The following is a 24,605-nucleotide window of genomic DNA, read 5'->3' as shown; positions in this document are numbered from 1 at the left end:
TTCCCACTCAGAATGTTCTGTGTTCTGTGTTTCTGAGGAATTGTTTGCGTTCTTCAGGGGAGGAAACTAGCCATGGCAGCTAGCAACTATTTGCCAAGTTCAAAAAGCCTCTTTGTCAGGTTGGCTGGGAGGAAATCCTCAAGTCCTTGCTTCAGCCATCAGACTCCTCTTCCTGCCTTCCTGGGGGCTGCCTCAGAGGGGGATGCTTTAAGAGGACAGTTTTCCTGACTGACTAGTTCCACCACAGTCCCCTGCCATCTTTCTCTCATGCCTCCTAACTCAGTGGTAGCCAGGTCATGATCTGTGCAGCCTCCTGCTCACTGCTAGTTGGTGCTGCAGGTTCTGCAGCGAGAGATGTCTTCATGGTCAGCTCACAGTGTGAAGGTTGCTGAGAGAGATGTGGAAATTTCAGCCACTGAATGGAGAGTTAAGGGTGTGATTGTTCCAGTGCTGACACCGACCTTATCTGACCACCCCAGCTAAGTCTGGTCTGTGTATAATCTGGATGGGAAGCTTCCAGTAAAATTATAAAGTTCTCATTGCTTTCTACAGCTTCTTGAGGAAGGAAAGGGGATGAAAGGTGCCAATCCGTGAATCCCATGACAGGATGCATGGGAATGGTTCAAAGCTGCATCAGGGGAGGATCAAATCTATTTTTTGAAAGGGTCATGAGACACTGTAATGGGCTTCCTAGAGAGGTGATCAAAGTGGTCAGGTGCTTGTAGGTCCTTTTCAAATTTTCTTTCTTTTCATTTCCCTTTTCTTTTTTTTCTCTTCTACTCTATTCTAAGATCCCATGAGGAACAGTGCTGGATACTGATTGAGAAGGATTTTGGTTCCGAGTCACTGGAAACAATGAGACCTGATCAGATTGCTTGCTGCAGCATCTGAGTTCAAGAAAGCCATGGCTGTTTCACAGAGGGAATTGGGTTGTGGGCAGGCCACTTACACAGGCAGTGTCCCCACTGAAGCCCTCCTGCTGAGGAGGAATCACGGTCTGGAAGGTCTGCAAACTGAATTGCTGCTTTACTTCTTCAGCTCAGATCAGACAATCAGTGCAGAGTGTGTCTAATAGGCCGTGGTGGATGATCACACATAGGAGCTAGTGGGTGCCATGTGGCTTGTTTCTGACAAGTCATGTTAGTCAGAGCTATCAGGTCACACAGATTGAGAGGTACCAGTTCTGTCATTGAAAAAGCAGCTTGAATCACAAAGGCATCATTTTTGTGAGATTCACCATCATAGGTCCCTCGTTCCTACCCAAACTTTGTTTATGAACACAGCATCCTGCCACTGCACAGTAATACAGGTGGCACCCTGGAGGTAGCTGTGTTCTTTTGGGTACATGAAGTTTGCCTTACATAGAAATATAGAAGTTTGCCTTATATAGAAATGTGTTGTTCATTAAATCCATGCCATTATCTCCAATGCAATTACTCTGCACAATAGGGATTACATCACTGGATTGATTGAGGAGAGGCTGATTTTCCTCATGAGTATGATTCACTTCCCTCTAGGCTCTTGAAAACAAGTTGCAGTTAGAGTTAAATGAAGAGTTTGTAATGAAAAAGTGCATTCAATTTTTTTAATGCTCATCCTTTTTCCACTTACTCAGATGTGGTTTTGGCCATTGATAAATACATATTTGACTAATGATCTATAAGAGATCCAGCACCTTCCTGTGGGCTGAGGTATGGACCCTTTGGATAGATTGTGGTCTCTTCTAGTAGTATCTGCATGGGGTTTTTGGGAGGTTAGTCAAATACCATGATCATGAGCAAGGATGGTAAATATCCTGCAAGAAGACCATGTATTTGTAAAGTGTCATTCAACTTCTGTAAGTTCAATACAGTGACTCTGAACCAAAGACAGATTAAGTCATTGTTTCTCTAAAGAATTCTGTGAATTTTGCATTAAAGGCATGGATTTAAAGATTATTAAGACCCAATATTACTGATACATCATCTAATCAAACTTCCTGCATAACCAAGGGCAGAGAATTCCCTTCAGTTACTTTTGCTGGAGCAAAATAAATATAGTAAATAGTAAATACTATGTGTCTATACCTTCATTAGATGTTTACTTACAAAGAGCATCAATGTTTGATATGTAAGATTGGATCATCCCTAAGCCAAAGAGTTTAACATCTAAAGAAGAAGACATGGAGATGAGGGAAAGGTGTTCAGATGTGGATTGGCTACATGTAATTTTCATTCCACAGACATTGTGTCTTCATGTTGATGCAGGCATTCTGTTTAGTACCTTGAATGTGGGTTCATTGGTCCCTGCCTTTCCTTGTCCCTCACTAAAAGGGCATCACTGAATCAAGTTCCCAGTGCAGATAGGCACTGAAATGTCACTTTCTTCAAAAAGAAAGTAACCAGTTGAACATCTGACTACTTTCCTGCTGCAGGTTTTGTTGGGAAGGCTGTTGGAGCACAGATTGCTGGCACCCATTCATTTGCAGATGCCCTGAATCCCCACAGATTTTCTTTGCTCCTGATCACCTGGTGGGAGACAGTTATTCCTCTGATGGACATTTGCAGTGATCCACTCTCCCTTCATTCAGCAGAACATCTTTCCATTCAGACTTCAATCACAGCAGCAGCCTTGTGCAAAGCTGAGGAACTGTAAGGATACACTGCTACCTGATCATCTCCTGAGACATCAGGTGTTGCATCAATTATTCAGACTCTGAAATTGATATATACAAAACTTAACACACCCTGAAGAGGAAACAGGAGCTCTCAGAGCATATCCAGCTACTTCTTTAGCACTCCCTTGTCACTCTTCTATTCTCTCCACAGACCATTAATTATTTCACTGTTGGTCATTGCAGGTACACATCTGGACACCCCACTGGGTGTTCTCACAGGAGAAAGGCTATGGGGACAGAGTGCAAACTATGATACCCTACTTGTGCCTCCATCCCTATCTGTACTTGAACTTCAACCAGATGTGATTTTGTAATGTATGGAAATACATCCCAGAAAATCAAATAAATGCTCAACAAGTATCAGTTACCACCATCACTTCTAGGAGTGACTCTGCAAGGATGACAGGCACCCCAACACTTGATGGAGTTTGCAGTTGCAGGTTTGGAGTCTCACTGTCTCAGCTAGTTGCTTTGGAGTTTTGTGGTGCAAAAACACAAGGCATGAAGTGGGGAAAGCCTCTTGCTATGATGCATCCTATAATGCATCCCAGCTATAAGGAGCTCAAAGCTGGGAGCACAGCCTGTTCTAACAAACAGCCTTCCTGCAGCAAATCACTTTCCAGGCCTGAACCATTCATCCTCTCACATCTCCCTGGGTCAGGCAGAGGATGAGGCCAGAGAACAGCTTTTGAGTGGTGTCCTCAGTTCAGCAGGAAGAAATGTGATCTCAGCTGCTCCTTCCTGCTGTCTCACTGGCTTCAGCATTGCAGTAAAACAGCCCATCTGCTCCAAGCCCTGCAGCCCTGCAGCTGCTGTGCTTGGCTCCCAGGACTGAGACACCACGGACAGGGTGATGATGGGGAAATAGAGAATTGTTAATAGGGATAGAGAGGAGACAGGCAAAATTTTCCTCAGCATAAGTACATCCATGTCTGCAGGGGTTTTGTCAGCGGCTCTTTCACACACATCTTTTGTATTCTGGGGGCTTTGGGAGGCCCCCTCCTCTCTTGCTGAAGTCTTTGCAAAGCCTGTCCTCAGAAGGGAGACAGGCAGAGTCCCCTGTCTGGCTGTTGTGCTCTTTTAAACCTGGCAGTGTCCATGAAGCAGACTTTGTTTCGGCTCGTCAGAGAGTGCTGAGCACAGTGTGTGCTCTCAGCCTGAGAGCTGAGCACATGAATTCTGCAAAGGACCCAGCTGTCTCTGGTGCCAAAGATCAAAGGGCCCCTTATCAAAGCTGGGAGGAGAGAGAGCATTGCCTGAAGGCATCTGGGCATGTCATGAAACAGAGGGTGAACAAGGAGCAAACAGACCTCACAAATGCACTATGGTTCACTCTGCTTCTTGAGTCTACAAAATTGGTGGGAAAAGTTGCCTATACATGAACTCCTTCTTGCTAGGTTTATCTGTCTTGGTTTGAAAAGACAGATGTCTGCTAAGGAAGGCAGGAGCTCTCTTGAATTGGAAAATGAAAACCCTCTCCCTCCAAATTATTACAATTTTGAAGTTAAGGGGCTGTTAAGCAAAGATATGGGAGTAGGAATAACAGTTCTTTATTAGGAAAAATAATAAAGGAGAAAACAAATAAAAATGCAGTAATACTAAACAACAGTGACAGAGCCAGAATATGACCTGACGCTCTGTTGGTCAGGATGTTGGTAGCAGTTTGATCAAATGGTGGCTGCAGTTCTCCTGGAGTGGCAGATGTGTTCTGTTGAAGCAGTGATCCTGTAGAAGGGTGGAGTTTTCCTCTGAAGGTCCAATGGTGGTGCAGAGGAGCCTTGTCTTCCTCTGGGAATGCAGTGGAAAAGGCCACCTGTGGTGTTCCAAATATCAGATTATATCCAGGTAGGAATGCTTGGCTCCTCCCCCTGGGTGGAGCCTCTCACAATAGGATGATGTAATTTGATCAGTCATGCAGTAAGACTCAATGGCCCAATAACAGAAGATGCCTCCCCAGAGGGAGGATGGGTTGTGGAAGATATAAAGAAAACTTCCCTACCTGGTTTTGACAGCTGGGCAATTAATAGAAGATAACTGCCCCACCTCCAACAGATGGCAATAGAACACACACCCCGGCCACATCTTGCATTTGCAACATACAACATTTTCATACTCTTATTTTTCATGGTTGGACTTGATATTAAAGGTCTTTTCCAATGTAAACAATTCTGTGCTTTTCCCCCAGGCTGGCCTCTCCTCTCTAAAGTAGTATCCAGTATTTTGGGGGACCAGCAGCTACAGCAGGAAAGAGGGAAGGAGCTGCCCCCATCGGCATCTTCCTATCCTGCTTGCCAGCAGCTGCACAGAGAAATTAAGGAGAGCATCCATTTCCCTGCCCAGCACCTGGGGCTGCCCCAGCCCTGCCTGGAGCTGAGTCAGCAGCAGCACTGGGCCCCTGCACAGCCATGGCCCCAACAAGTGACCAGCTCTGAACTTACCCCTGAGTCACTGTCCCTGTGCCCTGCCATTCCTTTGTTCTAGCTGCATATCAGATGGGCCTTTGTTCTTCTGAGATAGCATAAATTTAACATGTGGAGTGTGGAGATCTTTTTTCTCTCTCTTTTGAATTTCTTAAAACACATCCTGTTGTCCACACATAGAAGGCCTGTTACTGGTCACAAACAGCCTCTCAGGGAATTTTCCATGAAAAGGGGTGCCAGGATTTTGTTCTATAAACACAGTATCAAAAATGGAAGTCTTGTATCATTCATCTCTCTATGCTAACAGTTTCTCTAATTAGACTGGTGGATCAAATGAGCAAAGGAGCTCAAGCATAGCTCCATTGTGAGTCTGCTCCTGCCATATCACCATCTGCTCTCTATGTACACAGACAGGTGGGGATATGCTGGAGAGAAGGAGCTATAGCTGTAGCTTCCCTGCTTTCCTCCCATCATTCCCCATCATGAGGCAGCCATGACAATATCACTGCACTTACCCCACTGTCTGCAGGGCCCAGGTCCCCCCTGCCCAGTGTGTCTCCCCAGGAGCCCAGCCATATGTCTGCTTTGTCTTTTTGGAGTGTTGTTGCTTCTCTGCTGGCACATTCCCTCCATCCCGAAGTTCCCGTACACGCCAGACTGGTCAGATAGATAGTGATGGATCATAGATCAATCTGTGCAATTGGCTTTGCCATGTCAGGGAATATTGCTTCAAGCCCAGCCTCATTTGATGATGGTTTAGGAGGTCAGAGGTGGAAATGTGTTTGTTTCTTTGGGTTTTTGAAATCCACAGTTAACTCCAAAGAAAATTCCCTGTAGCCATATATAAGTAATTTTCACAGGTTTGCTGTAGGGGAAACATTGCCAATGAAAACTTACTTTATTGCTGTTTATATCCCCAGAAAGTCCTAGACACAACGGGAAACAGGAGGCTTTGATTCCCCTGATTCCTTTCTCCACAGCCTCCCTACTGTACCAGAGCTTGGAGTGTCCCACAGCAATCAGCTGGCAGCACAGGCTGAACATTCTCCATGCCCCAATGCAGATGCCTTGTGAATAGAGGTGGGATCATGGAGCTTTCCAAACTCTGACCAGGATGAGCTCTCTGAACCCTCCTGCTCTGAAGTTAGCGAAGTGGTGGCTGCAGAAACAGGTCTGTGTAGTGACCCTAGGACTGGGCAGAGGGGACCCTGCACACCAAATTGAGAACAGTGACAGACGTAGAAATAAAAGTTCTCTGTAGTCAGAAGTGGAAAGCAGCCCAGAGGCTTTAATTGTCTTACTCCTCATATGTTAATGTGTGAAGCATCCTGAGAGACTGTGAATGAGTAAATACACCCTACCATGGCACAAAGACAACTTACATTCCTAGAAATTATGAGTCAGTACCAGTTGGTATTATTTCTGCATCTCTATCTGTGCTACAATTGTTTTTCCACCCTCTGCTCTCTAGCTCTCAGAGCAATAACTTTCCCCCGAGCTCTGTAACCAAGCTGATGCTGACTGCTATTCATTAGCATCCATTTAAATGAGAGGGAGAGAGACCTGTGTTTGTTGTGGAGATTATAAACAGTAATAGGTTCTTTCTGGAGACTGTCACTGGGTCCTGGTATGTGCCTGCACTGAGCTCTGGGCTTTTAGTTTCTGATCAGTGGCATTAACATTAAACACTCAAAGAAGTGCTTAGAGCCCCTGTTAGAAAATGTAAGAGCTCTTTTCTCCCTGGATTGGTTTTAGCCCTCATTTTGGGTCTACAGATGACTCTGCTAAGCTGTGTAAGGTCAAATTCCTCTCCACACCATGAATCTCTTTCTAGCTACTGGATATCTCTTGTAATCAGTCAGCTTCTTACCTCAATCTATCTTGCCTGCCCTGGAAATGCCATGGGAATTTCCATGGGGGCTTTCAGCCCTGAATTCCCAGTTGGGTGCCAAATCTAAACTGGAACTGCAGCCGGGAATTCTCATCCATAGCTGATCTCCTGAGATTGCCCCATACTGGAGCAAGGATCTTACAGGAGTGCAGCAGGCAGATGCAGTGAGACCAGGCTGCATGCCAGCTCCTGGCTGTGGATCCAGCAGCCTTCCCTACCCATCCCATGGAGCTCTGCTGCACTTGGCATGGCACCCCATCTCTCAGTGTGTAGTGTCACCCTCCCTTTGCTTCCTGACTGCTCCAGCTGCCTGCCTCCCATCTGAGCCATGTAAACTGAGCTGTTCCTTAGCCTTTTCCCCACCCCATCACCCTGCATTAACTCCCCAAGGGAACTCCTGAGGAACCCTCTACCTTCTCTGCCATCCCACACCGACTGTGCTGATGGCCCTGCCCCTGGAGGCCCTGCATCCCTCCCACTGCTCCCTGCACCAGCTCTTCTGGAGCTACTCTGCAATTCAGTGTGACAGTGAAGTCCCCCCTCCCGTGGAAACTGAGTGAATACTTTTTTTTTGTTGTGAGAAGGTAACATTTAAAGGCATCCCTTGGGTTATTCTATCTGGCAGCACAGCTGGTCTTTTGTGTGACTGCCAGTCTTTTGAAATGCCAGCTCTGGTCTTCAAGGCAGCCAGCAGAAGGTACAGCTGGCTCTGCCTGTAATTAATTCCTCATCACTCATCACTTGCCTTTATTCTCCCTTTTGACTGGGAAGAAAGAATAATACAGGTTACAAGACAAATGCAAAGATTGCCTTGTATGGGAAGAGGTAACAACAGGATTCTTGGTGTCCTGGGATTTCCCTTTTGTTTGTCTTTCTCTGGTGGCTGGAGAGATATAGCAGCAGATAGATGGTCTAACTTTTTGTGTGCCTCACCAGCAGGTGCCCTTAGAAAGTGCCAGGCAGGGGAGATGGGGAAGGGGCAACAAGGAGAGAAACGGGGAACAAAACTGTCCAGCTGGCTCCGAACTCTGATAGAGGAAACCAGGCATGATTGCAGTGTGAAACCAGGCAAAAAGGGTGACTGCAGCAACTGGCACTGATGGGTCTTTCTCATCTCCACTGATGAGAAGTTGGAGAGCAGGTCACACTTCAGCTCTTCTTCAGTTTGTAGGCACTGGAAAGGAAGATGACTTGGAGACTCCCATAGTCCAAGTCTGCAATCTTTTATGGCTCTGCCTAGAGTGCAGATCTGAAGGTTCATTTACAGGTACCTCCATCAGAGGCTATGTGCCCTTGAATTTACTGGCTACTGGTGGCAGACTGACATGTGGTAGAAGGGAGTAAAGTAGAAGATCTGCACAAACTTTAACATCTACAACACTGTGGACTCAGTTCAGATGGGATAGAGGTTTCATATCCAGGAGCCTCTTCCATGCCTCCCAGAAGCATATTCCCAGTGACAGTGTTACTGGAAAATGGAGGTATTGTAGTTCCTTCCCAGTCTCAGGAAACCTCTGTAACTTAGCAGGGATTGCAGGTAGGGCTGTGAGAGCTGGCTGCCCTTCACAACTCTGACTGGCTTCTAAGATAGCCATGGGATTGCTGCTCCTCTGTTTTGACCTTCAGTTTTCCATGTGTAGACAGTAGTGAAACACTGCATGTTGTGAGTAGATAAGGGAGATTCCTTTCCAATTGTAAACCATTTGAAGAATGCCTGCTCATATTCAGTATTGTTGTATTACGGAATTCGGGGGCCAAAAGGTTGTTTTTCCTGATGCTGCAAGGACACAGAGCTGTCAGCCAGGATGTGCTCAGGCTTGGTTTGGGTTTAGGCCAGGCATTCACATCCAGTGCTTTGGAGGCACTAATTTGCATTCCAGATGCTTCTCAGGGTTTCTTTCTATCTCGCCTTTGCTTTTTTCCTAGGGCGTCAAAGTTCGTTTGCTGCGTGATTTGTCCCAGTGCTGACTACTCAGCCAGGCTATTGTGCAGCAAATCCTAGCTACAAGTCCCCAAATGAGGATAGAATAGACAATGGTTGTTTTTAATCCTTGCTTGCTAGCAGCTCCATATTAATTCTTCATTTGCTCTCAATCCCTCACCTCACCGGCCCTGGTGTCTGTAATTAGCTGCTCTGAACACACTCCTGTTGACATTGATCTATGGGGTTATGTAGTTCCTGCCTGAGCTGTCAGTTTGGACAAGGGGCTCCATGAGGGCTAGGTGTCCTTAGAGAGACTTTCCTTCATAGGAAGCTGCTGAGGGCAGGGAAGATGCCAAGAAATCAGCAGCTCAAAGCTGGTTTTGCCAGAGATTCCTATAGTGACTTCTCTTATCTGTGGCACTGGGTTTCCAGGAGGGAGAGCTCACTGGCTTGGATCCCCCAAGTTTGTGCAGTGCCAGCTGGTCTTGAGAGAGAGAAACAAGCTATTTTTATCCTTGCCCTGGGTTGTGGTGTACATCCCAAACTGAGTACCACCAGGGAAAGGGATTGGATATGCTGTCTGTGTCCTGTCAGGCCTTCATCTAGTCTTCTCAGTTTGCCTTACAGTTAATGCTTTTGAATATTTCCAGAAAATGTGTTTTCTATCCTCATTTCACTAAATTATATACATATTTAATTTTTTAACCTTTTCTCGTAAGTCATTCACTAAGAATCTAAACATTTCATCATCTTTATCATGATCTGAACTCCCTGCAATGTATCTCTCAGTTTCTGACAGCTAGGTGCTTGATGGGAGTGTTTCCAGGTGCCTGTCCTTCACACAGTGCCCCTAAGGTGGATGTGCCAAGAATGAAGGATTTGGGGGGATCGTGTTGGAGGGAGGTTATACAGGAAAGTCTGTTTCCCTGTCTCTTCCCCTGACCTCATTCTGCTGCTTTTCCAAAGGGCATAGCCATGTGGGAAGGCAGCATCCCAAGTGCAGATAGACTACAGATGGATAAGTAAGGGTTACTATTTCCTCCATACTCTCAGGTGTAATATATCTGTGTATGGAGACCAGAAACCCTGATGAGCAACAGCATGACTAGACTTGTGATTGATTGATTTCTTGAGAAAAAAAAAAGTGTTTCAGGTCAACCCTGACTGAATGTTTAGCTTCTTTTTTTTTCACTGAAGCAAAAAAGGAAAATAAGTAATCTGAGGGCATGCTAACAAAATGTTGCAGTAAGACAAACTGAGATGGTTTTGTGAGTGGGTGTAGGATAGGAAGCTGTGACACTGTTTTCAAAGTGAGAACTGGAAATGCTTTGAGATTTGTTGGCTTTGATTTTGGTTTAATGATAGACAAAACCTTTTGGGAATTGCTTTTTTTGAAAGAACTTGAAGTTGGCATTGATTTGCAGGATCTTTGTGAACCTCTGAAAGCATTGGGCTGGGATGGTACCAGGTGGTGTGGAACAGGCAACGCTGTCTGGTGCTTCAAAGAACAGCTGCTCACTCCAAGGCTGCTCCCAGGGCAAGTGGTGAATGAGGACACTGGTTATATTTCCACAGCTGATGGCCAGGGAAAGAGCAGGGAGAGCCCTGTTAGATGCATTGCATATTTCAGGTGTCAGTGGTGAACAGGGAGAGGCAAATACGTGTTCTGGGGTCCCCATTTCAAGTGGAATGTGGAGAGATTGGTGAGGCCCAGCAGAAGGGCATCAGAATGGTCAAGGGCCAGGAGCAGAAGTCCTTAGGAAGAGAAGTTAAGGGAGCTGGACTTGCTCAGTCTGGCAAAGAAGAGGTTGCTATTGGCCATTGGCCCCCACCTGTTTCAAGGGCAAATTCAAAGATAATGGAACCAAAATCTTTTCATAGTATTAGATTATATGATAAGGAACAGTGTCCACAACTGGTAGTGCTGGAGGTTCATACTGGACAGTAGAAAAACTTGGTTTCCTCAGGGAAGTTCAAGATTGGCCAGGCAAAACCATGCTGCCCTCATGGAGGGCAGGAGACAGCTTCAAGCAGGAGGTTGGATGGGACGCCTCTGGAGGTCCCTGGCAGCTAGCATTTCTGCCACCCCCTTCTCCTGCCACCCCAGCCATGCTGCACACTGCTTCTTCCTCATCCTGCCCCTCCTTGTCTGGGTCTGTGCTTCTCTAGGAAAGGCCAAGTGGATGAAACATTGCCAGTGGCACTTACCCATGAACACAGGAGAAAGCTGGCTCCCTTCAGAGATGGCCACTGCAGCTCTGCAGGCTGTCTCTGGGCCAGCTGGGGCTTACAGCCGTGATTTGGGGCTGAGCCCAGAGCTGTGCCAGGAGCCAGCCCAGCAGGCAGGCTTGGCTGCCTGCCCCAGCATGCCAAGAGGGCTGTTTCTCTCCTACAGGCTCCCTGAACCTGCTAGTTCGCGTGCGGAACAAGCGAGCCATCGACACCCAGGTCTGGTCCCTCAGTGGCAATCGGGGCAACGTGTGGCAGCAAGCACATGTGCCCATCAACCCCCCTGGGCCCTTCCAGGTAAGCCAAGCCCACAGTCAAAGAGCCACCTGCCCATGTGCCATGGATGTAGATTTCCTGTCAGACATCTTCTTCTGAAGCACTGGGGCTGGTGGGGCACAAGGGAGGGCACTGGGAGCTCTTGTGAATATGAGCAGGGCACTCTGCATGTGCTCATCGAGTTGTTCATGTGTACCCAGACAGTGGGCTGCTTTTATGGCTGGGGTTCTTACCCGACAGGCTACTTTGCTGTTGTAGGGCTGTTTGTGAGAGCTGCCCTGTATAGGCTGGTCAAGTTGTGGCACTGTGGCAAAACGCCCAGTGTGCTTTTGGACACTTCAAAATAGTAAATGAGAGTGTTGTTACTCTTGCAAGTTCTGTTCAGTATTGGTTGGCTTGTTAGGGCAGGACACATAATAAAGCAGAGCTCTAATGCTCATTTATTACTGAACAGACACTCAGTACAAAGAGGTTGGTCCTATAAACAGTGGGATCTGGCTTTCCAGAGCCTATGAATATTGGAGAAATGGGATGGAAATAATTCTCTTGTGGGCCTGATAAGATCTGCTCTGTGTCCTGCTGACTTCTGCAAAGCCCTGCAGTGCAGGAAGGGCCCTCCACACCTGCAGCCTCACGCTGGCCTCTCTCCCACGCTCTGCTTGTAGATCATCTTTGAAGGTGTCCGGGGCACAAGCTACGAGGGGGACATTGCCATCGATGATGTCACTCTGAAAAAGGGAGACTGCCCAAGGAAGCCAATTGGACCGAATAAGGGTGAGATTGTGTCTGCCTCAGAGGCAAACAAGCTGGTAGGAGTGCATTCACACACTGCACAGCTGATTTCAGAGCACACTGATGTGTTGGTGGGACTCAGCGGGATGGTTGACCCCAGCAGCAGAAGTCACCAGAGGGGCTGTCAGACTCTTGGGCTTGTTGTATACACTAGAGTTAGCAGGAGTCAAAGGAACAACCACAACCAGGAGGTGTCATCCCCATAAGGACTTCTGCAATACCTCATTTCCTGGAAACTCTAGTTATGGAGGCTTTGAAAGGAGAAGGACCTTCTGCAGGCGTTAATGGCCTTTGTAGTGTTAAGTCAGTCCTACTCTAAGAAAAAAAAACAATCTGCTTTTTGGAACAAGGGAGGACTCTGCTGCTTTCCATTGCCATCTGAGCAGAGAGGCACAGCCAAGCTAAATCCCACCAGCCCCTTTCCAGTCCACCCACATAAACTGATGCCAGCACTGCAGTGATGGAGACAACTCCACTGTCACGAGGGTGCACCATGGATTGAAGCCCTGCTGAGGTGTGTGTAAGCAGTACGTAGGCATTGGGTGGGAACCCCTGGTGTGCCATCTGCCCTAGTCCTGCCTGTGCCCTCGATAGCATGCCCCAGGTGGGCCAGAGAGCAGATGTTCAGGGTATGCAAACCAGAGCCTGACAGGCACTTGAAAGCAAGGTTCAGTTTGGTTTATTTATTTTCGAAGCAAGAAAACCTTCAGAGTAAGAGTCGCTTCTAGCAATTTTCTTAACTCCAGAGATGAAGAGGGAAACAAAAGTCAGAACACTCTAAAATTTTCAAAATTTTAGGTGCAGTTAAAGGTCTCTTTAAGCCTAGGATATAAGCATAACACAATGAGAGTCTTTTGTTTGACTTGGGTTGAAAGTTCTGGGGAAGAAAGGATTGGATTGCAAAAGAGTCTAAGACTCAACCTTTTTTTCAAAGTTAGTTTTGGGGAACCTTGAGAATGTCCAGGAGAGGCTCAAAGTATCTTCCAAAAGATCAGAGAACTCTCTGTCCTTCAGGGTGGGTGAAGACATAGATGTGTGCTGACTTGTTTGATGAGGTCTGTATCTGTCCCATCACTAATTCTCTTTCTCCCTTCTTGGCTGACAGCTGTTGCTCTTCCAGGAAGTGGTGTCCCAGCCCTGCACAGCCCTTGGCTTTGTGGCCCATTGACTTTCTTCCTTTACGTGCTGCTCAGATGATGGCAAGCGAGCGCTCCTGTCTTCGGACCAAGACATTCCTGCTCCTTTCCTATTCAGCCACCTCTGCTCCTTCCTCCCCTCCTCACTGGCACACCAAAGTGTCCATATGTTACCAAAGACTGACAGGCATGACCATGCAAAGGGATCTGGTTCAGAACTGGAGCACTCCTTGAGAAAGTCATTATGTCTAGAACAAAATTTAAAAATAAAGACAAAACTTTTTTTAAAAAGCACGTGCACGAGAGAGAATGAGAGAGAGAGAGAGGAAGGAAAGAAACACACACGGAGAAAAGAAGGAACAAAACACAAAAAAATGGGAATGAAGAAATGTGAAGAGCAAATGAAAGAAGAAAAAAAACCACACCCATGTTTCCTTGGGAATGTCGGACAGGGCTTCCTCAGGGAAGTGCGAACTTGTTTTAAACAAACAAACAAAAATATATTAAAGCACAAATTTCTACCAGAACAGTTACCTTCTTTGCTGCAGAGCCCACAGCTTAGTGGATGATATCCTGCAGTACTCCCCTTGTCTCCTCATGCTTTCCCACTGGCTGGGGCTGCCCCGCTCTGGCTGCAGCACCGGCCTCGTCTGTGGGGCAGCAGCCGCCCCGCGTGCCAGTGGCCAGAGCGCCTTTCCTCGCACCGCATGTGCTTCAGTGTCTCCATCCATCCACATCTCCCAGGCTCTCATGTACTTAATTGCCCCCAGTGTGGTTTGCTTTGGCCTTTCCCCACTGCTCTGTGATTCTCCTCATCCCCCAGCCTGAAGAAGATGGAGCAAGGAAGGGACCGATGGCATGGACCACGCTGAGTGGGGAAGTCCTGTCTGGATCCAGCTGCAGCATGGGCCTCCAAGAGCCTCTGTCTGTCTCTCAGCACGCTTGCTGGATAGGGATCAGGTCTGAGCTGCAGACAGAAAATCTGGTCTCTCTGGGGCTGAGGGATGGGATGTGACAGGATGGGACTGGAAGGGTGGAGCAGTTGCACATTGGCTTCCCCCTGTGAATATTGGGATGGCAACTGCCTCAGCCCTAAACCCACAATTGCTTCTCTGCCTGTATTTTGTTACCTATTTATTTTGGTTTTTATTCCATAACGTCCTCCACCTCAAGTTTTCTGGATTATGGAAAGATTCAGGCATTTAAATGTTCTTTAGCCAGGCGAAGAACTGTGCTCATGACCCAACCCCTGGGCTGGCAGTTCAGGCAGCCCCAGTGCTGCCCTCTCATCTCCCAAGGCCTTTTACATGCACAGTGCATTTGCTGCGGTGTGGGCAAAAGGTGGCAACAGCATCACTGCTCAGGGCTGAGGCTGCTGAATTTTGTCAGCACATGCAGCCACACAGGCACTCAGCTTCCACTGCCAGGGCAGTGGGCAGAGGAGCTGAAAGGTGAAACAGGCAAGAAACTGCTCCAAGAAGGATGCAGGCAGGAAGTTGGCCCCAAAGAGGGGCTTGTGCTGAGCTGTGGCACTGTTTGCCACTGCGGAACAAGGGAGCAGGGATGGGGGAAATTCACCTTTTTTTGATGGTATTATGAGTGGGTAAAGCTGGTGTTTCTGCTGCAGACCTGCAGCAGATCTGGCCCAACCTCTTCAAGGTGGAGGTACATGCTGCTCCAGATGAACCCCCAGGAGAAGGATTTGCCCTGCACCAGCCAAACAGGAGCTGTGATAGCCTTGTTGCATCTGGAGTCAGCTCTGGGCATGAGTTACCTCCCTGCACAGGGCAGAGTTAGCCCCACAAGGCTATGAATTGGGGTTTACTAGCCCACACTTGCAATTATTTAAGTGTGACTCTTCCTCCTAAGGGCGACCCCATCCAAAATCCTTATCTGGAGCACCACAGATAAGATAACTGTTTCACTGAAGAGCCAGTACCCATGGCACCTTACCCATTTCTGATCAATATATCAGCTTCTCTAAGACAGCCATGTTTGTCTGAAATCACCTGAATGTATAAGCTGCCTCCTGCATTGCTCAGCTCCCAGCCATGGCTGGGGCCTCATTGCCTTCACTGATGGAGGGGGAAAGTTCTTACTTAACTCCCAGCCACCATCAGAGAGAGAAAGGACATCAGGTCTGGGGGACAAGGGGACCTTCTTCACAGGAGACCTTGCAAGACAGTGGGAGGGCATGATAGAGGTCTCCCCAGCTCTTTCTGCTTTTCTCCATTTCCAAGAATTGGGACTGTGTCTTTTCTGTCTCCACACCTCCCTCCAGAGCCCAGACCTCAAATCACAGTGCACATTTGACCAGGAAAGCCATGGCTGTTGCCCAGGGCCAAGCAGCATCATGGGATGCAGTGGGTGCCAACAGCAATTCTGTGTCTTGCTGTCTGTGGCCATTTTCATGGGCAGCCAGTGCTGCCTTTTTAGGCTGAGCTCTTTCAGCCCTGTGCTCTTCTTTTCCTCTGTGCTTGTTGGAGGTCAGAAGTCATCACCCCACTCCTGGTAGGAGTCCACTTCCACTCCTAGGAGAGAGACTGTGCTTTCCAGTGATGCTTGGGAGCTTCGCAATGCTCCTGATCTGCCAGCAGCAAAACATTTGTATTGCATTGCTGGTTGCAGGAGGCTTCTGCTGGGCAGAAGGTGGAGACAGGAGTGCTTCCCCATCAGTAAGAGATAGCCCAGGGCAACCATCTCACCTTCTGAGCTCTGAGGCAGAGGCCCTTGGGGATTTGTTTCTACAGAATGCTCAGCCCAGGTTGCACAAGCACCCAGGTTTTGCTGGTGTTTAGTGGGCATCAGAGGTGCTGTGGGGCTGGGGAGGTACAGCCTGAAGGTTCAGGATGATGGACAAAGCACTACCCACGAGGCAAGTGTCAGCAAAAGGGCGCCACACTTTTAGAAAGGGACGCCTGCAGGGAGGGAGTCCATGCCCTGTTGCCAGCCCCTGCAAGGAAGGATGTAAGAGCCTCACCACACCAATCCATGGCACAGGGAACTGGAAGCCCTTCGGTGGCTGTAGGTGCAGGGCAGAGCAAGGAGGTTGTCCCAGCCAGAGATGAAGCCTTCTCCTGCTGTCAGGTGTCCTTCAGCTTCAGTAAAAGTCTCAGGAAGCCCCTTCCCACTTTGACCTCTGCTCTTTCATCTCTGGCTAGAAAGCAGCTGGTGGTGAGTTTGGGGTAAAGTCATTAACACAAGTGCCCCTGCTTCTCAGAAGTGTTGAGGACAACAGGAGAGACTTCATTTCCCTGGCAGATGTGCTGAGAGATGGTATCAGGGGAAAGAGGCACTTCAGCAGCAAGAATGGGAAGCTGTGCAATGATGGGATGGAGGGGAGGCAGGACCCCTCTTCTTTGAGGGTAGCGGTACTTGTGGTTTACTACCCCCATGCTTGAGAGGCAAGTCTCCTTGTGGAGGTAATGCATCCCAGGTGAGATGTAAAGCCATGCTCCTTACCCCTTCCAATTAAAGATCCCTTCACATTTTTCACACTGTTCTGGCTAAATTACAGTCCTTAAACTTAATTACTGTCTGTCTTCTTAAATATCTGTTGCAGTCCCAATGTTATGTTTTTCTTCCTGATGTTTTATGTTGCTCTGTGCCTATGAAGTAGCTACTTTATTCCACTCCAGAAGTGGCTGCATTTCAGCAATGGTGGATATTATTCCTGTATATAGTATGAAAGTCCCTGCAGAAGAAAAGTGCAATATAAATTTAAGACACTGCTTTTATTTACAAGGAGACCTCTGCTTGGTAGTTGTAGAAATACATTAGGAAGAATGCTGTGTGGGTGTTAGCCGATATATACTCAATTTCATTTTTTTCAGGGTGTAGAACAGAAAATATGTGAGTGTGCAGGCTCCTGGGTATAAGTTGTAGATATTAGAAGTAGTGAATGCTACTGTGTAGTTACAAGTGGGGCATACAAAGAAACTTACATTTGAAACCTCTTTTTGTAGTTGTTCATCATATTCTGAAAAATACACTTTTTAATTTTCATTTTCTACATTTCAGTGCAAGTCCAAATAGCAGGTCATCAACAGAACTTTAATCCATGGCTTTTAACAATATGAACATCAATTCCTGATGCTTGCCCTGAAATGCAGTTCCTGGCTGGTAATAATAATAGACTATTTTTCTTCCACAAAGATCAGCCACTGGAAAGTGATGGACCTAATATGTTCCATTTGATCTGGAGTTAAGTGATTAGGAGCACCTGAGTGCAACTCTTCTCAGCTGTATGAGAGTGAAAAATTGTTTCATGTATATGAAAAACTTTGCATAGTGCACAAATGGTTTGGGAACTGCTCATGGGTCCCTTTCAGCTCGGCAGATTCTGGGATTCTGTGATTGGCAGGCACACAGAGCTGCTCCAGCAGAGCTGCACAGTGTGCTGCCTGGAGAACAGCTGTAGCAACAGTGATAGGGAGCCCTTCTTCTGGGAACGAGTTTTCTTTTGGAAAGAAATATGGTAGCAATCAGGGAAAAATTGGTGGGGGGAGGGCTTCAGATATTTAGACTGGTAATTTTTTTGCAAAAATAATTTAGAGATATGAGAATGAGTTTAGTAAACATGATACAAATCGTATTTTATTCCCTATTGCTATCCAAAGTATTGAAATTTAATTTCTATCTATACAAAACCCTGTGGGTGCACTACTCCAGAATTACAAAAACATTGCTTTACTACCAAAGGGAGAGCAGAGTCTGGATTCCTCCTCCTCAGCCTGTCCCTATCACTGTGTTCCAAGAAGGGCCCAGCTTTTGGGTTGGTGCCGGGTGCTTCTCAGCCTGGGGGGGACAGTCAGTGGTGCTGGTGGAGAAGCATCTCTACACCACTGCCCTGAGCCTTGTCTCCAGCATGAAGGGGCCCCCTCAAGGCACTGTCAGAGCAAGGCCTGCTCCCCATTAGCTCTCAGCGAGGCTGAGGCAGGGAATTTTGTCAATGGGAATTGCCAGGGGGTCCTCATGCTGCCCCAGGCAGGGACAGGCAAAGGAACCAGGGTATTTTTCCTCCTCCATGGGGTAAATGGTGTCACCTCACCCCACTTGAAGAGACAAACCTTTTTGTTAAAGCAGAGAGCTCAGGAAGCTGCTGCTTCAGGATGTTGCTGTTTTAGTCACCTTTGTCTGTCAGCACCATGCAGATATCCATTTTTCTCTGGAAATGCTGCAGCACCCCTTTGCCTCCTGGGTGCCTTTGGGTGTCCTAGCAATGGCACAGAGGAGCATATCTCTGGCATGTCACTGGAGCATGTCACATGGGCTCTGTGCCTCGAGCTGGGCACGGTGGGACACGGTGGTGCCCCTACTGATGCCCAGCTCTTGCACCCAGGGGGAAGGACCTTGCTTTTCAATGATGACAAGCAGGTGCACTGTGAGTATTTCCTGTGCAAAGGATAGGCTTCCTGGCACTCCTGGCTTTGGGAAAGACCACTCTTGGTCCTTTAAACTGCCCCAATACGTTGTCTTTTTCAGGTTGCCCTCAATGGGGGTGCATCCCTGTTTGTAATGACAAGCGTGCAGCAGCAGGACCCTCTGCAGGCTGTTGCCATAATTTGTATTTGGTTTGGCCCAACTGATAGCTGCTCATCCTGGGACAAAAGGCTTTTACAGAAGAAAAGTGCTGGAGAGCTCTGGATATTGCATTTTAACCTGATCATATGGTAATACCTGGCAGCTGCTGGTTTCCAGGACGAAGCTGAATGGCCTTGGTACACCCAGCATCCCAAATGAGGGCGGTGGTCCATGGGTGTTTTCAGTTATTCCCTTGGGATTGAGGCACATGTCGGTTTGGCTGACCATCTGCCACCACCCAGCACACCACAGGGGATTTTGGGGTCTTCTGATGGCTACTTATAGTTTGGTATGGTCGTATCAGACCACTTGTGCCCTGGAGGGTTTAAACACCCCAAGGAGCACTGTGGGACAGCCCAGGGCTGCTTTTGACCAACCCACCATCCCAGAGAGGGGGAGGATGCAGCTTGCAGGCAGCTGAAGTCTGCAGGACAACCTCTTGGCCATGGAAAAGCAGTGCCATCCCACTCCACTTTGTCTGAGATGTGTGCTTGACACCCAGACCCTGGGCTGTGATTCAGGTGCATGCTCAGTGGCTTTGCCATCAAGGATCCTTTCTCAAAAAGAGAGAGACCTCCAGAGACAGAAAGCAAGTCAGCAGGACATACTGCGTCCCTGTGCTATGGGGCTGCAGGGAATGGGGGCTGGGTCCAGATCACCTAGATCTGCTCTGGCACCTTCTCCATCTTGCTCCCTGCAGCCCTGGCAAAGCCTGAGGGGCTGGTGGGGCTGCCTGGGTGGTGGTGGTGGAGCAGGAGCACTTCAGGACATGTGTTGGCTCCATCAGAGACCTGGTGTGGGTCATGTCCTGGCTCCATCAGAGGCAAAGGAGGGCTCACAAACAGCCCCATGCATGGCTGAAAGGATGGAACAGAACTTGTCTGTGTTCTCTGGAAAAGGAGAGAGGAAAGATGAGCTCCACAGTGCCCTGTCCTTTGTTTCACTGATGGCAGGCAGCAGGCCCTGACCGGAGGCTTCTCAGATGCTGGGCAAGGAGACTAAAGAAAATCCTGAGACCACATTTCCCAGTAAAAGGCACTAGTCCAGCTCCAGATCCTCAGCACATCTGTACATGAAGAAGCCAGGCAAGCCACTGTCCTCCCATGGGTGATCCCTGAGGAAAGCTGCAAAGGGCTGGTCCCAGCTCATGAGCACTGTCCTTCTCTCTGCTGCCTTTCATGGTGAGGGTTTTCCATCATGGGACAGAGAACTAGGGAAAGGGAGAGATGCTGTCTTTACTGTTGCAACGGTAGAGCTGGGTGATTAGAGATTTTTGTAGAGAGCTGTGCAAGTCTCTTGTAAATCCAGGTTTTGCTGGCACTTGCTACAGCCTATAAACAATTTGCTCCTGTGGAATGAGACAAAATTTTGTGCTTCCATTAACTATCGTTCCAAAAGGAAATTGGGCTATGAGTGTTTGACTTAGAGTGGGATTTTTACCCCCAGGATGGCCTAAACTCAGTATAAGACAGGGCCAGCTGGACAGCTGTCATACAGTGCCAGTCCCCAGCAGTGCCAGTGCCCAAAGCCCATAGTGATGGATGTGCCTTATGCTGTAATGGCTGGGCCCTTGCCTGAAGCTTGGAGCCAAGTGAAGGGTACCTGTCTGCTCTGCCAGCCATGTGCATCTGTCCTGCCTGCCAGCCAAGTCTGTGGGAAGATGAAAGCCCCCCTGCTGCTGCTGCTGCTGTGAGCCAGTGGGGATCTGCTTCGCCTGGGGAAAATGGGCTCTGGTCCTGCCGTGTCGGCAGTGAATGGCTTCCAGTTGTGTAAAGCCCAGCTGTTACAATGGAAAGATGCTCCAAGATCTTCAGAAGTTGCATAACTACAGCAAGCCTCAATTCCTCAGCAAAGGCAGGCCCTGAGTAGGGGCTGGAAGGTGCCAGATGTCAGCAGTCCTGCTCGGCCACTGAGTGAGCTGCACCTCCTTTGTTCTCAGCATTCCAGCACCTCAAAGCTGAGCCCAAACTAGCCAAGAGCAAGTGCAACCCCACTTCCTCCTCTGCATTGCAGCCTCTGCAGGCAGGCACCAACAGGTTTTCTTTTGGTGACCCTGACAAGCAATGTTGTGCTGAGATGAAGCTGTTTCCAGGTGCTGCTTGCACTGTAGGTCTGGCACTGGTAAGGTGTTTATCTTAGCAGCTTGTAGAGGAATCAAAGCCAAAAGCTGAGCTGTGGGTGTGTTGCAGCTGCCAGAAATGCAGCAGGGAGAGGATAGGGCCCCTTTTACTGGTGGAGTCCCCACCTTTCCCTTCCCCACAGTCCATGCTCCAGCTCAGAGTACCTTCAAAGGTGGGGCATTTGGTATATTATGTCTCACTGGGCCTTGTTCTCAAGAACCAGCTGTGGGTATCAGTAAACAGAGTAACAGACAGGCTGTTACTGTCATGGTCAGCTCAGGCAGCACCTAGACTGTGCTGAGAGGAGAATATAGATACCATTCTGTCTATAAAATGCCACAGGCATTGACTGGACTAGTGTTTGGGTCTTTTGTATGGGTGGCAGCATGAACCACAGAGACTGAGCAAGGGACTGGTGAGCACTAGATATTTCCCTGGGAAAATTCAGATGCTGATGAGTAAAGGTATTTACAGACTTGGAGCAAAGCTTTCCTATGCATGTAGCATCCTGAGATCCTGAGACAAGAATACTCTCTGAGTTTGCTGGAGGTGACCTTTTCCTCTCATCAAACTTTGTTCTTCTCTGCTGCCCATCCCCAGCTTCTCAGCACATTAATGTAATTGTTGGTGTTAAAGCTGGGTAGTGTCAATGCTTTCAAATAGATGAGTTTGGCCTGCTTTCCAGTTTTTGGGATCTTCTGGTTGTATCATCTCATTCCACAGTAGGGAGTTCCACAGCATGCATTCATCTCAAGACATTCCCTAAAAGCTGAGAATGCTGCAGATACGTGGTTTTTCTTCGTGGTTTTAGTCACAGCCCTTGCCTGACAGCATGGATACAATCTCTGATCTCTGGATGGAATGGGAACTTTGGTGCCAGCATGGTTTTGCTTGGGTCCTTTTCCCCAGTCAGAACCATCCTGCCTGTATCACAATACACACAGCAGAGGAAAGGGGCCATCATCCAAGATACAACTGTCTCATGGGGAAACAACTGTGACATCTGCCTTTGGCCAGAAGTGAGCATCAGACAGTGATGTCCACACTCTTTCTCACTCCATCCCCCTGCTCCTTACTTACCCTCACCAAGTGTTTAATTTCCAACTGGAGAGACAGCAGCAGACTTCATCCCTGGATCCCATAGAAGGGGATCACACCAAAATCCCGTCCTCAATTTATGGGGTGCAGGGAGAACCAGCTCAGGCCCAACAGTGAGCCACTTCAGTGGGATCTAGTTCCAGTGGGACTGCATCACCTCACGTGTCCAGGTCACCAAGGCCAGTAAGAAAGTGTTGGTTGACCTGACAGAAGTGTGGAAACAGCCCCCCAAATGGAGTGACAGACAAAGTCTGTGTGTGGGGGGATACTCTGGAGGAGGGAGGGGGGTCCTCTGGTGTCTCTTGGGTTTTTTGTTATCAGTCTCCTAGGTGGGGATTCTGGGACAGAGCCTCATCTCCACCCACCCCCCTCATTGCCACCATGTCTTGTCCCATCCCCACTCCACATCTCATAGCGTGCCATCGCCACCACTGAGTGGAGCTGGGACCCTCTTGCCACCATGATGCCAAGCTGTCCACAACGTTAAAAGCACAAAACACAAAGGGACTGAACTGATCCTTTCAAACAGGGTGAGATGTTTTATAAGCATTGCCTCATCCACCACCTCCCCCCAGCCCCAGTGCACCCGCCGTGTAACCTACAGACTCTCAGCGTGGATTGTTTCATTCAAATAAAGCTGCAGTACTCCAGTGGGTGAGCCTGTGTGTCCCTCTCTCTGGGGTTGGGGTGACAAGGTGCAGCCTGCAATTGGTGCTCACAGTGGCTGGGGCAGGGAGGAACTTGTATTGCTTCCCAGCACTGAGGCATGTGCCAGTGTTTGACCCTGAGTCTTTCCCAAAATACCTGATTAAAAGTCCCTGGGGAAGACTTCTCAGATTTGCTCAAACCCCAGCACAGGGGCTGGGCATAGGACATGGCACAGGCAGGTTTGGGGCAGTGAGTGCTGGGGAACCCTGTGAAGGGAGTGCCTCAGAGCCCACCCCTGATGTTCCCTTACCGAGTACTCCTGCCTTTTCTAAACCTTTCCTTCCCATCCCAGACCTGCAGCTTGAGGCTGTTGAGGCTACAGCTGGCTTCTGATGACACCACTCAAAACTGTTTCTTTTGTCCTTTGCTCTTGACTTCTCCCTCAAGAAAATGAGCCAAGGCAGCAGCTCCAAAACTAGTAGGTGTGAAACAAGCCAACAGCCCTGGGCTGTCAGTGTGGTGCCAGGGCCCCTTTTCCTGGTACTCCCCTCCACCCCAGGGAGGTGGGTCTCCAGCATGGGTCCAGCTGCTCCATGGACCCATCAGAGAATGGGCAATGCCAACATGACCCATGTGATGCCTAAGATGTTCTTGGGTAAATGTATCTTCTCTGCCATGAGATCTGCAGGGCTACTCAGCTCAGACCCTAAGTTAACTTTGCATCACCTGAGCCCTTAAGAGGAACACTTAAGAGAACTGTGTGTGAAAGCCAAACATAATTTTGTTTTACGTGCCACAAGCTGCTGTTGGCTGAACATCACCAGACTCTAAAACAAAAGCAGCACCCAGGTGCCTACCCTGACTGTGGGGCAGTGGATCACATCAGCTACTGCCATACCCCTGCCATTAACACCACTTCATCTGGTGTAAGTGGTGAAGACTCCATGGCATCTTGATCTGCCTGGAGAAAGTTTGGGATAGGGCTCAATGCAATACAGAAGGGCCTTCCAAGCTAACTCAACATTTCTGTCTCCTATGCTTCCCTCACTGCAAGCAGTTGTGAAACCCACTGGCAAAGAGGATGTTTGATTTTATTATTCTATGAAAGTAATCATGCCTAGCAAATGCTTCCTTTTGCCCTCTCATAATGAAAAATAACTGTTCCAGATGGGAGTTTGAAGGGAGCTGGATACTGGAATTGTTGTGGTGATTCAGGTCAAATTACTGGAAAGCACTATTAAACAAATACATTTGTGTGTGTGTATGTGTGTATATATATATGTAACATACATATATATTCTATATTTGCATATATATGCATGCACATAGCACTCATCTCTGTCATTCCTGCCCAAGTTCAGCTCACCCTTGTCATGCACATGTTGAGACACAGAGTCCCACTCTGCCATGACTCCTCCTCAGAGTCCCTCTCCCTTCGCAAACAGGCCAGAGCAGCTCTGAGGCTGCACAGGGACTGGGCAGGAAAGCAGACTGTGTTTTGAAGGAACAGGCACAGGCTGGGAAGGAAATGAGGTAGAGGGGGCGGCAAAGAAGGAAAGTGTAAGATTGTTTAAAATCACCCAGAGAGCTGGAGTCTACTCCAGCTGCTTACCTTTTGTCCTGGAACATTGCATTTTGTCATTAATTGTTAATTCTTGCTGTTCTAGTTGTCCCCACACTAGGTCTGCTTTACAGAAGCACTCAAATTTTTTAGTGTGCTGTCAGCTGTAAAATGGCACACACTGTAAAAGCCTGGGCTCTGGCTCTCTCAGACAGGGGACCACCATTGGGGATTACCTCTGATAACCCAGAATTTACTGTTTAGTTTGTCT

General features: G+C 48.1%; 1 protein-coding gene across 2 annotated transcripts in view; it reads left to right on the top strand.

Moving 5' to 3' along the window:
* Positions 1 to 22,778, top strand: part of MDGA1 (MAM domain containing glycosylphosphatidylinositol anchor 1) — a 148,654-nt gene extending 125,876 nt beyond the window's left edge. For both annotated transcript variants that reach the window (XM_054629836.2, XM_077175803.1), the window contains 3 exons: positions 11,287 to 11,417; positions 12,062 to 12,170; positions 13,294 to 22,778. In XM_054629836.2, coding sequence (XP_054485811.2) covers positions 11,287 to 11,417; positions 12,062 to 12,170; positions 13,294 to 13,385 — 332 coding nt within the window. In that variant the 3' untranslated portion in view covers positions 13,386 to 22,778. The remainder of the gene's footprint in view (positions 1 to 11,286; positions 11,418 to 12,061; positions 12,171 to 13,293) is intronic.
* The last annotated feature ends 1,827 nt before the right edge of the window (positions 22,779 to 24,605 follow it).

The sequence above is a fragment of the Agelaius phoeniceus genome, chromosome 3 (genome assembly GCF_051311805.1).
Source record: "Agelaius phoeniceus isolate bAgePho1 chromosome 3, bAgePho1.hap1, whole genome shotgun sequence".
Lineage (NCBI taxonomy): Eukaryota > Metazoa > Chordata > Aves > Passeriformes > Icteridae > Agelaius > Agelaius phoeniceus.
Note: the sequence above shows the minus strand (reverse complement) of the source record. Positions and strands in the feature narration are given on the sequence as shown.